General features: G+C 54.1%; 1 protein-coding gene across 3 annotated transcripts in view; it reads right to left on the bottom strand.

The window, feature by feature from the left end:
- TCF7 (transcription factor 7) overlaps positions 1-7,947 on the bottom strand; it is a 31,772-nt gene extending 23,825 nt beyond the window's left edge. For all 3 annotated transcript variants that reach the window (XM_070374343.1, XM_070374342.1, XM_070374345.1), the window contains exons 1-3: positions 7,488-7,947; positions 7,227-7,293; positions 6,577-6,701 (exon numbers count right to left, since the gene is read on the bottom strand). In XM_070374343.1, the coding sequence (XP_070230444.1) occupies positions 6,577-6,701; positions 7,227-7,293; positions 7,488-7,739 (444 nt within the window). In that variant the 5' untranslated portion in view covers positions 7,740-7,947. The remainder of the gene's footprint in view (positions 1-6,576; positions 6,702-7,226; positions 7,294-7,487) is intronic.
- Between the last annotated feature and the right edge of the window lie 8,280 nt (positions 7,948-16,227).

Here is a 16,227-nt window from a genome sequence, read left to right as displayed (position 1 = left end):
TAGTTACTGCACCTCCTGGCATGGCGTCCTTTACAAAGGCCATTCCCCACAGTGTTAACAACCCCTCCCAGGCTGGCACCTACTGTGTGGCAAGAACTCCACATACATCAGCTCGTTCCATTCCACAGCAACCCAGGGAGCTAGGAACCTTCACTATCCTTGTTTTTAGGTGAGACAATAAAGCCCAGAAGAGTTAACTTACCCAGAGCCACTCAGCCAAGGAGTGGAAGGTAAGGCGTCTGAGGGTAGAGCTTCCCAACTCAGGCCTTCCACCTCCACTCCTCTAAGGGGCCATGGATAAGTCCCTTCCCTGACACGACCTGCTGTCCCCACCTGCAGAGGAGGGCTGGCACCCCAGGACCCATGCACTGTACCATGGGGGAGGGGGAGCCCTGTGACCTGATAAAACACCTGTTTCCTCCACCGGAGTCTTGTTTGTCCACAGTGGCAGGAAGCAGCCAGTCACAAGGCATGAGGGAGCGTGACTGTATGGCTTTGGGACCGCAGCTGCTCCCCCTGCCCCTCCACGCGGCTCTGTGCCCACCCTGCTCCACCCGGACCTCAGCTGTTGTGTGACTTGAAACCACTGCCCCCAGAGCTCATTCTCACAGCTCAGCTAAACCTCCCTTCATGCGGGGACAGGGGGTGGGAAGTGATCTCAAGAGGACCCAGGAGGGCATGGGCTGCCAACTGCCCATGAGAAGGGACCACCAAGACCCCGCCTCCCACTCCAACCCCACTCATATCTAAGTCTCAGGGCACCTGGGGAGGTGGGCAGAGCTGGTATGGACAGCCCTGTTTACTGCCTGTGACAGATGGTTCGGGAAACCCTGTTCAGGCCCGGGGAGGAACACCTGGGTGCTAGCGGCCGACACAGGGCTCGCCGTCAGCCCCTCCCTCTGCTCCTGAGCTGGAGGCACGGATGGGCAGTCCTAAGCTGCGGCCGAGATGGCAGGTGGGGCAGGTCTGCAGGACGGGCGGGCCTCCTTCAGGGTGACTTCCTAGGCCTGAAAGGCATCACGGAGGCCCCCCTGAAAGTTTCCACCCTAGGGGTATGCGGGTGTGGGGGCTGCAGATTTTCCAAATACCACACAGCCCTCCAAGTCAGGAAGGAATCCAAGTCAAAATTACTTTTAAGTCTCACTGCCCAGCTCGAACCTATAAAATGAACAACAAAAGAGGGGAAACGCCATGTGGGCTGGGCTTGGGCTCTGCCAGGAACCCTCTGTGAACTGGGGCCATGGGGAAGCAAAGCCGCGATTCCTTCCTACCTCTTGAGCCCACAGTTCTCACACTTTGCTCCAGGAAAACAATCAGTGAGCATCATTCCCACTGGTAAAGAAGGCAACCCGTGTGAAAACTAGAAGTCACATGAGGGAGAAGCGAATAATAAACATGAGGGGAGACAAGCAAAGAAGCCACACGTGGGCACTGCCCGGGGTGCACCCCACACCCTGGAAGCACTGGGACGAGACACAGGAGGTTGTGCACAGGGGGACCGTGTGAGAAGAGCTCGGAATGGTTCAGAGGCTAATGGCCACAAGGGTCTTTCCCCTTTTTTCCCTTACAAAATAGCTTCAGCCCCTAACATATGTAAAGGGCTTCTGTATGGCTAGGGAAGGAGGGGCCTCTTTCAGACAAATCTCTAGGGTGGTAGGAGAGGATTCTCAGGACAGAATGAGTGGCTGTGGCTGTGGCTCCCAGCCTGGTCCCAGGATTCACACTTTTCCTCCCAAGAATCCCTGGGTGAGGAAGGCATCGAGGAGGGGCCCATATACCCAAGTCCCCACTCCAGCGTTCAGACCCCAAACTCTGTGGCCCAAAGTAGAGTTAGTACCACTGAGCCACCACTGGTCCCAGAGGGGCCAGGGCAGCAAAGGAAAAGGGATCAGTTGTGGCCAAATCCTGACCCCCAAGCCCACGTACACTGGCACCTTCCTGGGCACGTCCCTGATACCCCTGCCTCTAGTCCTCACTCCAACTCTGGGAGGAGGGCTTACTACTCTCGTTGTGCTGAGGAGGAAACTAAGGCTCAAAGATATTTCTGACACATGGGCCACCTCTGGCCTGAGCATGGCAACTGCATCATAAACCAGTGCCAACCTCCTTGGCCTGAAATGCTACTAGGGTGGGCAAGGCAGCTGAGGCCTGGGGCGGGGTGTGATGGAGGGCCCCACTTGGATGGTCAGAGCCAAGTATCTCTGAAGAGGTAACATCTGAATACGCCCTGGGTGAGGAAATGAGAAAGTGGCAGTGAGGTGAAGAGCTGAAGAGAATGCCAAGCTGAAGGAATGAGTGTGAAGGTTTTGAGGTACAAAGAACTCAGTGTCCTGTCAGGGCACTGGGGGGCTGCTTTTTAGGGAGAGAGGAAGAGTGTGGTGCAGATGAGGAGGGGCGGTCAGCAGGGGCTGGCCACCTAGGCACTAAGGCTGTGCTGAGTGGCTCAGATTTTACTCCAAGACCAATGGGAGCCTCTACAGGGTTTAATCGGGCAAGAGGTGCGATCTGACTTTTGTTCAGCTCCTTGGGGATCCTGGATTGAGGGTGAGGGTTAGGGTGGGGACCCAGGTCTGTCAGAGGGACTATAGAGGCGGCTGCCCTCCTAGGGGAGGGATGGTGATAGTTTGGGCTTGGGGGTGGCAAATTCAATAGAGAAGTAGATGATCTGGGATGTCTGGAGAGGAGCCCAGATGCCTGCCAGTCCCCGGTGTCTTTATTTGGCAGACTACTCCTTCAAGGAGCTGCTCAGCAGACCCTCTCCCACAGCTCAGGAGGGGCCAGGTATGCCCAGGACACTGCCAGCTGGCCCTTTTGTAACAGGACTCTTCTGGCCAGGGATCTAAGTCTATTCATCTGTCTCCTCCGCTCAGCTGGGCACTCTCAGAGAGGCTGCTTCTGGTCCATCTGGTACCCAGCCTGGTGCCAAACTCATTCACCCCAACCAGGGCTAGTGACCAACCATCACTAACCCTCCCCCGCAAGGCCTCAATGCTTGTCTTCTGAGGGGTGTGGAGGGCTGGGTGGGTGCATCTCTGCAGAGCTCCCCAGGACAGGCTGGCCATGCGTCAGCAGCACTTCCTTCCTCTGCTCAAGTCTTGCTATTACCCTCACCTCCTGCTCCCCCAGGCTCGCTTGCACGATCCTCACTTGGACTTCAGACCTTGGAGTCAGAGAATGTGAGCCCAATGGCCAGGAGCCCAAGCATGAATCCACTGCTTCAAGTGGGCACCTCCACCTCAGAGGTCTCGGGGCATGCCCAGACACCAGGATGGCACAGGGAAACAGCCCCAAGTCCCTGCAAGAGCCAAAAGGCTCAGCTCAACTACTTTTTTTGGGAATTGAGATGTAATTTACATACCTTGAAATTGACCATTTTAAAGTACACAATTCAGTGGCTTTTAATATGCTCACAAGGTTGTGCAACCATCCCCATGATCTAATTCCAGAACATATTCATCACCCCAAAAAGAAATCCCATACCCATTAGCAGTCACTCCCTATTCTCTTCTTCCCTGAGCCCCAGCAAACATTCCCCTACTTTCTGTCTCTGGATTTGCCTATTCTGGGCATTTCATCTAAATGGTGAAAGGCCCACCAGCCTTCTGGGCCACAGACAGCAAGCGGAGCCCCTGGAAGGGGCCAGAAGAGTGATGAGGCCTCATATCCTTTCTGAGATGAGAATTTGCACCAAACTGTCAGTTCTGCACATCCTAGAGTCTGAGTTTCCCTAAGGAGTGATGCCTCACTCATCCCAGAAATCCCTTAAAGTCTGGCCCAGGACCAGGTCATTGCCCTCCCCACTACAATCCCAGAGCGGAGCAAACAAAACAAAACAAGCAGTGGCTACGGGGCTAGGTTTGTCTGCAAACCTACATGAGGCTCCTGAAAGACATTAGCTGTGAAATTAACTTTGACCTAATTTCCACTTCCAAAAACAGAGTTTGCGAGGAGCCAAGTACCAAAAAGAAGAAAAATCTCCCTCTACACCCCTCTGGTAGCTCCTGACAAGATTCCAGTCTGCCTACTTTGAGGTATCCAGCGTAGTAGCCACATGGGCGTTCCATCCAGACAAGGGCAGAGGAGGTCCCTGGCATGGGTTTTCCCTACTGTCAGGGAAGGTCAAGCGATCGGCCTTAAGCTCCCCAGCACAATTGTTGACCAGTTGATTCTCTCAGAGAGGGCAAAGAGCAAGAGGGGCCTAGTTCCAAAGCCCATGGGCAGGGGCTGGGCAGCGTGTCCTCTGTTCCCTGAAGATGGCCTCAGGAAAACACAGCATTGGGGGAAAAAACCTCCAAAGGCAATCCTTCCTGAGGACCTCACAAGGGGCTCCTAACCCACTGTAAGAGTATCTTTCCTCATTCTAGACACAGGAACCTTGAATCACATGATAAATGGGTTCCCAAAACACAGGGTCAATTAATTTTGCCTTTTAAAAGCTCACCATATTTTAAATGTCCACATAACTCTTCTAGTAACACAAACACCTACTACTCTTCTAGCTGTTCCTTTGTAACAGGTTTGCTTAAAGGAGGGCCCCCCATATTCACGTACATCTTCCTCACCCAGCGTCTCCCCAGTGCAGGCCCTCCTGTGCCTCTGTTCTTGTCTCCAGCCCTACGGAGCAGCCAATGCCAGGGCACAGAAAGTCAGCTCCAGAGCCTGCCCTCTTCCTGTGAGCCCAGAAGCCAGGCTGTGGGAGGCAACGGCAGGCTGGGGAGGAGGACAAAAGGATTCGCCCCTATAAGAGAGAGTGTGACGCACAGAAACGCATCTGCTGCAGCTTGAGAAGGATCTCAAAGTTTAAAAGATAGCTGATCCAGGCAAGGGGAGTGGTGGTGTGCCTGTTCCAGCCCCCGCTCCCCCCTGAGTCCTGACTGCTGGAGGCAGCCGGCCATCTGCGACACTCTGACCAGTATAAGCTAAAGGACACCAAATGGTTCCATCACCACACCCTTGTGGAGAACAAGGCACTCCCACTCTGGGCACTCCCCTACCACTTGCCCAGACTGTGAAAGGAACTCAGAAACACCGCCTTTTCCCTGCACCTCTGTGGCATCACAAGACGCTGGAGGGAACCTGCCTGCGAGGTCTGTTTTGAGCCTTTTCTTTAGTTTTGATTATCAGCAACCCCAGCCTCCCGTCAGCAACTCAGCTACTGGTGTTTAGGCAGTGGTGGGTTATGTCCCACCACCTGGGCCCAAGTCTAAGAGTTTATACCTTGTAGGGAGCCCCCAAAGTATATTTGTTAATAGCAGGCTCATGGAAGGTAGAGGTCTCTGGGGAGAGAGCTACTGTGTCAGGTGGCAAGGTCGGAAGGCAAGCAAGCCCCTTCCCCCACAGACTTGGAAGGAAGCAAATACCTCACAGACAGGAGCCAGAAAGCGACAGACCACTCAACCAACCAACGTGTTCCTTTACAGATGAAGGAACGGGGGTCCAAAGGGCAAGGAGCTTATTTCCAGTCAGCTGTTTACCAGGTTTTCCATCTTGGGTTTCTGGAGAGAAGCCCCAGTCTACTTTTTCACGCCCCACCAGCTTCAGCATGAAACTGCTTTCAGAACCTACCCTCCTCGCTCTTGATCGGAAAGAGCCTGGCAGTCACTCTCCACCCTCTGGGTGACGGGTGACCCCCCACCACTAGCATATGAGCTTCCCCCTGCTGGCCTGACCTGCACGAGGGTCTATGTTTGCACCCAACACCCACCCACCACAGACCCCAGGGCCCTTTCAATGTATTCTCGAAGCTCTAATCTCACCCCTGACTTGGGCCAGCTGAGCAGTCTGGAACTCTAATCTGAGTTTATCGTTAAGCACAGCTTTACTGCTGCCCCGAAGCACTCAGAAAAGGCTCTTCACACTTTAGGTCATCTGCACCAATGGGCAGAAAAGCACGGTTTGTAATGATCTTGCAGTCTTCTCAAAGCACTGAGTATTTGCAAATTGATTAAACAGGCCCCTAACTGACACTACTGATTTGAAACACCTTTGCAAGCCCTTCCTGGTGCATTTGAGACCAAGCCAGCTTCTTAAAAACCTAATTTCCCCACATTGTGGTCGGGTTCTTTCTCTGGGAAGGCCACATTCATGCCAACAAGGACAGAACGAGTAGGAGATGTTTCTCCTGTACAACCAGAAGACCTGAAGCAGCCCAGCTTTTCTACCCATTCCCCCCACCTTGGGACTTAGTGGGAGAAGGCTAACAGCAAAACTCAAAACTCCATGCCACTTACACCACCCTGAGGAGGGGTGGGTGATCTCAGCTTAAAAGTTCTTCAAGAAGATGCCACCCCAGCATCACCAAGCTCCAAGACAGAGCCAGCACCTGCTAGTGACCAAGCTGGGAAGACAAAAGCCAACCGCTGGAGGTAAGTGGGGGTGCTTGCGGCTGTCCTCTTTCCTTCAGGAACGATCTCTTTCTGGTTCAGATCCCACTGGGTGTGTATGGGGAAAAGGACGAGAACAGCGTTCTCCTGTATCTATTTTGTTCTAGGTAAAAGTCACTTCTTGCCCATGCCTCACATACCTGATGAAGGAGGTAGCAGGCACAAGGCGGGATGGGCTGCTGGGGCCACTTACCAGCGGGGGCTGCGGCTGGGGGTGCTGCCCTGCTCCCGAGGGGGGCGGGTAGTGCATGAGCAGATTGAAGGCGGAGTAGACGGTGTCTTTGTACATGCCGCTGGTGCACTCCGGGGCCTTCAGGCCTGGAAAAACCACAGCTGGTCAGAAGCGCCAGCCCGGGGCGGCTGGGGCTGAAGGCTGTCTGCTCGATGGAGAGAAGATCAGAATTGCCAAGGGGTCCCCTTCAAGTTCCTGACTTGAAGGGCTGGGGCGGGGGGGTCCCCGCAGTGCCAAGGTTTGACGAAGGACCCCGAGTTCGGGCCTCCCTTCCTCGACCCCAACTCTGCCCTCCGGCCAAGGAATCTTGGCCAGCGCTTCCTCCTCAAGACGGGGGATTAGTCAAGTCACCTGGACAGGAGGGGAGGCGGAGATGGCGGGGGTCTGTTTACTCCTATAAAGGTCAGGGCACCGGAAGTGACTCGAGCCTGGCGGCGCCCGGGAAACCCGCCCCCCACTCCCCCACCCCCTCGGTTTTACCGCCTCCTCGAGCTGCCGTGGGGGGCGGAGGGAGGCACCCCCTCGGCTCCCTCCCGTACTCGGCGGCCCGGCTCTCCCACCGAGGCCGGGCCTTAGCGGGAGGAGGGGAGCTGGGCCGGGCAGAAACTCACCGTCTTCCAGAGACTCTGGAAGTTTGTCGGGGAAAAGTCTCTGCGAAGTGTGTTCCCGCCCGAGAGCCTGCGGGGAGATCCAAAGGGGCCTTGAGAGGGCTGGGAAAGCTCGGGGCTCGGGGCCCCGGGCCCGGGAGGGGTCTGAGGGATGGGGACCCCTGAGAGCCGCGGGAGGGAGGGGCGGGGCAGCGCGAGCCGAGCGCCAGGGGCGATGGAGCGACGCGGCTTCTTAGGAGCAACGGGGCGCGGGCCAGCGCTCACCTCCGCCCCGACCTCGGCCTCGCCACGGGCACCGGCGCCCGCCCCCGGGACCCCCGCGTCGCCGGCCGCGCCCTCAGACTCATTGACGAGCGACGACTTGAGCTCAGCCAGGTCGCGCTCGGGGCCCGCGGCGCTGTCGCGGCTCTTGTCGTCCTGCTCCTCGCCCTCGTCCTGGAAGGCCAGCAGCTCATCCGGCGCGCCGAGGTCGTCGCCGCCGCCCGCGCCACCCCCGCCCGAGTCCAGCTGCGGCATGGTGCGCTCAGCCTGCGGGGGCGCGGGGCTCGGGGGTGCGGGGCGCGGAGCCGGCCCGGGAGGCGGCGAGCCCGGAGACCGGACCTCCGAGCCCGGATCGCAGCGGGCGGAGCGCGGGCTGACTCCGCCTGGGCGGGCTGCGGGCGCCGGGCGCGGGGCGCGGGCGCGGGGTTGAGAGGCTCCGGGAGCTGGCGGGTCAGAACATCAAAGGCGCCGCCGGCGGAGTGCCGGGGGCGGGGCGGGGACGCCGGGGGGCGGGCCCGGTCGGGGGCGGGACCAAAGTGCCCCCGCCCCTCCTCTCCTGGGAGAGGCCAGGACGCGCCCAGTGGGCGTAGTCTTAAAGGGCTAGCTCTCCCATGAGTAAATCGAATGGTGCGTCGGAGGAGCCTGAAAAGCATCACCCTTCTCCTGAAATGCGGGGAATCTAAAGGGGGTTCTTAACCCCGATTCCTCACCTACAACCAGGGATTCCCTTCCTGCGCCCAGGTTTCTTCCTCAGCTGTGTAGTGCTCTGGTCCCCTAGGCCTTTGGGGTTTGGGAGTGCCTTGGATAGGGAGCCAAGTTGTAAACAGTGTGTGTACCTGGGCTCAGTATAGTGTGTCCTGGGCTTGGAACTGGGGTCTTCCTTGAGCTTAGGGGCTGCTCGAGGCTATGCTCGAACACCGGGCCGGCAGAGTTAGGACTCCTCAAAACTCCATTCTCTGGGTGCATCTTCCAGCCCCTCTGCCAATCTGGGACCTCCTTCCAGGTTGCCCTCACACAGCGCCAGCGCAGGCAGTATACTCTCTCACACATTTATTGAGTGCCTCTTATATGAGGGACTCATACATCGCATAACTGTGACGGGCCTCTCAGCCACGTGGCGGCTCAGAGGCGCGAACGCAGCCAAGAGGGCAAGAAAGAAGTATCCCTCCAGGGCCCATGCCAATCCTCCAGACCCGACCCACCCCCCACCCCCTACAACAACTCGTCCAACTGAGTTCCATGTCCGGAACCTGTGGCCCGGCCCGGAAGGCGAGGCTTTGGGCAGCTCCGTGGGCTGCCGGATTGTGATGAGGGGTTGGCGGTCCCAAGCAACTTAACCGGGAAGTGTCATTCGCGGAGAGTCCATTGACTCCGAGACTGGCGCAGGCCGGCCCTCAAAAGATCTAGGCTTCAGGGTCTATACGCAGAGGAGCGCCGGAACGTGAGCCAACTTCCATCTGAACTACCGGGCCCCTTGGGTCATGTCCATGCGGGCCTCCTCAGCACACTTGACTTCAGCTCAGCCACTGTATCTAGGCAAGATACAGGCCCTTTAGAATCGCGGTGCAGTAAACCGCAGACCCGGCAGGTTTCCGTGCGGGATTCAGTGTTGACCTTACCACGTCTCCCGAAAACAACCGGTGCAGAGGGTATTTGGGAGGAGAGAGCGTCTTAGACGCTTGTCCGGTTCAGAGTCCCAGAGGACTCCTGCAGCGGCGCAAAGCCTGGCCGGAAGAGGGCCGAGCCGCCCCTGCGTGTTCAGGCCCAGCCGGGCTGGCTGCGGATCAAAGAGCCGCCCTTCTCTGCGTTCAGATCCTATCTGCACCCGCCCAGCGGGGCGCCTCGGCCCCTCACTTCGGGGCTAGAGTGCCCATTTTTCCTCCCTTCCTGTTGCTGCGGGTGGAGTAGGGGGGCTTTTGGGCACTAGTACTCAGTTTGGTGATGGAGATGTGGGACGACCCTGCCCATTAGGTTTCCCCAGACTCCTATTTTGGGTGTGAGCTGTCTGCTCAATCTCACTCATCCCCTCTAGAGAGAGAGAGAGAGAGCGAGAGCGAGAGACAGTGTGTGTGTGTGTGTGTGTGTGTGTGTGTGTGAGCTCACTCATCCCCTCTAGAGTGTGTGTTGGGGGCGGGGGTTGCTTCAGCCTAACTCAGCCCAGTTGGGAGGGGAGAAGGTACTGGAGGAGGGGCTCGCAGCTTCCCCCACCTCCTCTGCCCCTGAGGTCGCTGGGTCTGACCTTTGACTGAGCTTCCTCTGGGAAGCTGAATGGGAGTATAAATCTGCCCAACCCAAAAGCTTTGGAGGTCCTCCTCCGTTTTCGGGTGGCCCCAGCTTGGCAGGAGCCTCCTCTGGCACAAAGGTCTGCAAACCCATGCGGTCTCAGCGGACGTAGACCAGTGGGGATTGAAGATTTCTCCATGGAGAAAGGAGAGAAGTCAGGGCAACAGTGAAGTGGCTGGTTTGTTTTTCCCAATAAGGGTAAATTTTTTTTCAGCTTAAAGTATTAGCCTTTAGTCAGAGCTTATGAGCTTTCTATTCTATTGGTGTGAAAACAGCCTTTCTTTACTAAAATGATGGTAAGAATTGATTTTTAAAATATTTTTATTTATCAAAAGAAAAACTTGGCCACTTTCTATTCCCTGTCCCACCCCAAATTTCTTTGGACATTTTACAGGGCTGTGAAATCCCACCATCTGGGAACTGCTGTGCTGTGGGGTGATGGCCCCAACCTCTTGCTCTGTTGGGTGGAACAAGGGAGCGGGTAGGTGAGTAGGGAGAAAAAGGTGTGAGATAGGGTAAGGTAGGGAGAGAGAGATTGAGGCTCAGACTTCCACAGCCACACTGGAATCAGCTTGAAGGTGTACTGAGGGAGCATCTATCCTGTACCTAACCCTGGACTCAGGCTGTGGCGAAGGGAGGGGTCAAGGAGGGGACCTGCCCTCCAGGAGGCATTGACTGCTAGAGAAGCTGAAAAATTACTAGAGCTGAGTTTGTTACTTCATTAATCTATTCTGATGATGGGCAGAAGGAGCGCAGATATGGGGAGATCAATGTGGCTGGACTGGTCAGGCTGGCTTCCTGAAGGAGATGGACATACTTCATCTGGGCCTGGAAAGCTCTGTAAGGCTTAGGGAAGGAGAGAGGAAAAGATATTCGGGCTTGTCCCCGTAAGACAGACCACCTGTGCAGCAGCCCCTTGTCTGGTCAGCACTGATTCCAGCAGCATCATCCACACAGAGATGTCATAGTACTGACTGATTACTATGTGCCAGGCATCAGGTCAAGAGCTCCACACACATTATCTCTTTTAATCACCATACCAATTCTATAACATAGGGACAGTTATCCCCATTTATGGATGAGGAAACTAAGCCTCAGAGAGTTTAAGTAAGTTATCCCAGGTCTCACAGCTTAGAAGTAAGAGTATTAGTATTCTGAACCCTGGCAGTCTAACTTCTGAGCTCCCCTAACTACCGCATTCTAGTGTTTCATTATGACTTCTAAAATTCCAGAGGGTTCTTATCTGCTTTGTGATCTTTGAAGATAAATGGGGATGAATGAGCTGTCACTGGGGACTTCCCCAGTGGCTAAGACTCCACGCTCCCAATGTGGGGGCCTGGGTTCGATTCCTGATTAGGGAACTAGATCCCACATGCTACAAGTAAGGGTTTGCATGCCTCAGCTAAAGATTGAAGATTTTATGCTACAACTGACTTGGCCCAGCCAAATAAATTTTTTTCTAAAAAAGAAAGAACTGTCATTAATAGAATCTCAGCTTTCTGGGTGGCTCACGTTGCATACAGGGGCCACCCGAAGGATTGGGGACACTTCCTGACCGGTCTGTATAAAGTAGTTCAAGCCATTTGCTGGCTGAGAGGGCCCAACCAGTCTCATCTCCCTTGAGTCAGATGGACCTTTGCCTGTACCATCTCTCCCATGATGTGCCATCTCTCATCCCACTCTAGACACCTGCTCTGGGCACTGATTCAGATCCCAAACAGAGATGGTAGGCTCTGGGGTATTTCTAAGGGGTGGTGAGTAGAATCTGTGGCTGCTCCCCTGAAGGTAACCAGGGAGTTTGGGGACCAAGGTCAGCTGCAGGGAGGCCCCAGAATCTTCTGGATTCCTGCAGCCCAGGATTTTAACGAGGCTTCATCTTCACGCTAATGAACATGGTGGACTGTGCTGTCATCAGAATCTGAATGCAGGACAAAGTCAGAGCTCTTAAGAGTTGAGGGATGGAACAAGAGCTCTGGGTTTGAATTTAGACAGACCTGGTTTCTATCCCTGCCCTGTCATTTGTTAGCTGGGGGACCCCAGACAAATCACTGACCCTCTCTGAGCCTCAGCTTCCTCATGGGTAAAATGGGTATCACCCTGAACCTACCTTGCTCTGTGGGAGCGAGGTTGAGATGACTCATGTTTCCTAGGAAAAAGCTTAGCATGACACCCAGCACATTCCAAGCGCTCTAATAAATGGCTGCTCTTGAGCTAGATATTTTTCGGAAGTTGTTAGGCTAATTGGCTCTTCATGTAACGTCATGTAAATCATCTAAATGTTCTCATAGCCCAAGCCCACTTAATCACAACTATAAGGCTGAAAATATACATTTCCTTTCCTTTTCTTTCAAGTTGCTTTAACATGAAAGGATCACATGAACTCTCTGACCTTTTCTAACAGGGAGACCCTTGAGATGTGGCGTTTCCAGAAAAAAGCTCAAAGGAGCCCCAGATGGATTTGGTAAATTACAATGAGGAGAGGTTCAGAGTGGGTCTCTTCCTGCCCACCAGCCGCCTGGCATCCTGTTAGGGCTTGCTGAATACTGCCTGGAGGCTGGGCTGCTGGCTCTAGGCAGGAACGCTTCCCGTGGAGCTTTCTTTCTCAGGGCAAAGCCTGGTCACACATCCTAGAGGCAGACTGTGGTTTGTTACTAGAAACACAGTTTGCTCTCTGAAAACTCTGTGTAGTTTCACTGCATGTCTGTGCATGTGTGTCTGTGTGTGTACATGTGGGAGGTTGTGGCCTGCAGAATGGTAAAGATACACGGTTGCTGGAGGCAACAGCTCTGGCAGCTGCCTTTAAAATAAAGCAAGAGGGGACTTCCCTGGTGATCCAGTGGCTAAGACTCCTTGCTCCCAATGCAGGGGCTCTGGGTTCAATTTCCTGGTCAAGGAACTAGATCTGGCCTGTCACAACTAAAAGATGCTGTGTGCCGCAACTAAGACCCGGTACAGTCAAATAAAAAAATAAAAATAAGTAAATGTTTAGAAAATAATAATAAAATGAAGCAAGAGGGTTTGCTTTATAATCTTCTGTGTGTTCTCCCCTAAACTGCACCCCCCCATGAATAGAATAACCAAGAATTACTTAAAAAAAATATTTTATTTATTTGGCTGTGCGGGGTCTTAGTTGCAGCATGTGGGATCTAGTTCCCTGAACAGAGATCAAACCCAAGACCCCTGCACTGGGAGCTCAGAGTCTTAGCCACTGGACCACCAGGGCCAAGAATTACTTTTAAAGTAGAAATTTAATAATGAAGCTCCATGTTAACTTTCCCTGATGATAACCCAAGGAAGTTTGACCAAATTGGCTTGAGGGGCTGTGGTGGTGAGAGTATAAAGAGAGCTGCCCCACAAGTTTCGAGGGCTCCTAGGACAATTTCCCAGGACTAATTTACCATATATGGGCCAGCTATTGTTCTCAGTCAATGCGGCTGGAATCCACTCACCCACCCACCTGCAGGAATAAATAGCCCTGGGTTTCCACTTGAAGGGGTCTGCAGTCACAGGCACTAGGGTGTCAGCAGCAAAGGCAAGCTGGGAGTGGCTGCTGTGTGCCAAGCACGGTGTGCCAAGCACCCTGTGTGCCACCAGGATGCACTGATCTCCGAAGAGCTCAGTGGCAGGTGGCTGGGTCCCAAATCCTGCTCCACCACTGGACTGCTGGGTGAACTGCCTTCTCCAGGCCCAGGACTCCTTACCTAGTTTCAGGGATGCAGTGAGGAGCCTCCGGCAATGAGTCCAGAGGTGAGAGACAAGAGGCACCAGAAATGCCACAGGAAGTGGGCCCAGGGTCCATGGAAGACACACCTTCAGCTTCACAGAGGAGTGTGTCCACATTTGCTCCTGTCTGGGGTGTGGGAACAACCCTGGACATACTGACATATGAATGTGTTACTAGGACAGTACCATTCGATGTCTCTTTTTGAGACAGGGATGTCAAGGCTTTGCTGCTTATCGCTAGGGTCTGACACAGAGCTGGCCAACTGCAATGCTCAGAAATTTGTAGATGGATGACTTACTTGCTGGATGGATGTGTGACTAGATGGATAGATGGATGGGTGAATCATTCACAGTGGTGATCACTTAGAATTCAGGGAGAAAGTAGCAAGCCCAATACCTGCTTTCAAGGAACTTGTCATCTTGTGGGGGACATCAGGGCACTAGAGTTCCCAGGAGTCAGGCGTTTGGAAACATGACTGTTATATGCGTGGTATGGTAGACGGGAAGGGCTTCCTGGAGGAAGAAGGTCAGTCCAGGAGGCAAGTAGAATTTAGGAGGTAGGGCAGTAGCCCACACTCTGGGTTGTGATGAAGTTTGACCCCATAGGGTCTCTGGGGCCTAGGTGAGCCAGGATCTTGGGGGAGAGTTTGGTTATCTGTTGAGCCTTGCTCAGCATGGTACATCTTCGTAGCCTAGTTCCTACAGTCCTCTCTAGAGTCTCCTCATCCCTCCCCTCTACCAACTGGGACAATTTCTCCCAAGAACCCCCTCTCCAGACACTGGCTTTCCCTGTTTGCCCACATCCTAGGACAGACTACCTCCTGGGTGCACAATCCACCATCTTGTACTGGGCCTCAAGGCTTTCCTGGCTCCGTGCCCCATGTGGAATACCCCCTCTTTTCCAGCAGCTAGAGGTAGGGGTGGAGAAACAGGACGTGGAAGGCAGAGGGGATTAAAGCAGATCTTTATCGGATCCTGGAGTCACTGCCAGTCCCAATGTACATGGCCAGTAAAGATTCTGAGAAGTCCTGCACCAGAGAACTCCTGTCTAGCCCCCTTTGGTTAAGTGCCTTCCAAGTTTATTTGACCATAAAACTATTTTTCCACATATGTATGATTTTCCAAAGAACATGGCTCCCCTGAAAGTCTTTTGGGGAATGCTCTTATCTCCGGTTTTAGGAGGCAGGGATGGGCACTCCTTATCCAACACACATTCCAATTTTGTCCCTGATGTGGAGGAAATTAGCAACACTTGCACTTCAAATTGGTCTTCACAGCTTTAACCAGGCTTCACTCGAGCCCTACTGGGTTCTCCGCTTCTTGGGATCATAGAACTTTCATCTGTGTCCTTGCTGAGCACTAACGTGACCAAGCATACTGTGGCATCTAATAAATGCCTGCTGACCATAGGATGGGGCTGTTGTGTAAAAGTCCAACCCAACTCGGTTGCTCAAACTCCCGGGGCTGTTTCCATTGGTTTGTTAGCATCTGAGAGGCTGTGCTTTTACAAGGTTCATCTCTGGTCTCTCTCTCATCCAGGAAGCCTTCTTGGCTACTTGGCTCCACAGGGATCTCTCTCCTATCCAAAAGCAAGATTCTCATTGCTTTTAGAATTGGAGCCCCTCAACTGCTCCTGAGCTGTTCGGTCTCTGTTTCCTGTGAATGAGTCCTCCTGATCTTTGACTACAGCCTGCGTTGTCTGGTGGTCAAGAGCAGGGCTTGGAGCTCACAGCCTGTGTGTGAACTAGGGCTTCTCCACCTATGCACTGTGGGAGGGACCTTGGGCGAGTCACCTCCTTCTAGGAGCCTTTGGTTCCTCATCTGTTAAGAGGGAGCTTTAATAGTGTAGTCTAGGACTTCCCTGGTGGTCCAGTGGCTAAGACGCTGTGCTTCCAGTACAGGGGCCTGGGGTTTCGATGCCTGGTCGGGCAGGGACCTGGATCCCACCTGTTGCAAGTAAGAGTTTGCAAGCTGCAACTAAGACCCTGTGCAGCTAAATAAATACATAAAAATTTAAAAATATTTAAAATAATAATATTGTCTCAAGAGCTGGGAAGATGAGTTCTTGCTTGTAAAGTCCTTGGCACAGTGTCAAGTGTGGAGTAGGTTCTTGCTAAGTGGCGACCAGTTTCAATTATTATTGTTGCTCCTAGCCAGCAGGGCTGCGCTCAGGCCCAGCTCTTTGAAGTGCTTCACAGAGACTATCCTGGCCAGCCTGCAGTCCTGCTAGTCACGGGTGAGGAGTGGGGACCAGAGTGGGGAAGGCACCAGGAACCCTATCTTCTGAGACCAGGCCGAGGCCACCGAGTGTTCAGCCTGAGTGGGAACTCCTCATGCCAAGAGATGGCCATTTCCAGATGTCTGCAGGCCGGAGGGAGCCAGCTGGCCTGTGGGGCCCGAGGGCAGAGACTGGACTAATGGGAGGAAATTACACGGAGAGATTTCATCTCGGCTTGAGGAAGCACATCTACCAGGCAGAGCTGGCCAACCATGGCCTGCCCAGGCCACCAACAAGAGGCAGCGAGCTCCCTGTCACCAGAGGTGTGTGAGCAGAGGCTGGGGGCTTCCAAGGGAGGGGAGCCACTGAGCAGGTTTCTACCCCTGAGGCCCCTCCAAAGCTGTGGACAGTCTCTTGTACTTCCTGAGTGGGTCTGTCCTTTGCTGGCTCATCTGAGTCCACAGCAGGTGTCTAAGAGTGAGGGCAAAAGCGTGGATACCTCTGACTCTAACCTGGGCC

Source organism: Bos mutus, chromosome 7, assembly GCF_027580195.1.
Source record: "Bos mutus isolate GX-2022 chromosome 7, NWIPB_WYAK_1.1, whole genome shotgun sequence".
Lineage (NCBI taxonomy): Eukaryota > Metazoa > Chordata > Mammalia > Artiodactyla > Bovidae > Bos > Bos mutus.
This window is presented reverse-complemented; position numbering and strand designations above follow the sequence as displayed.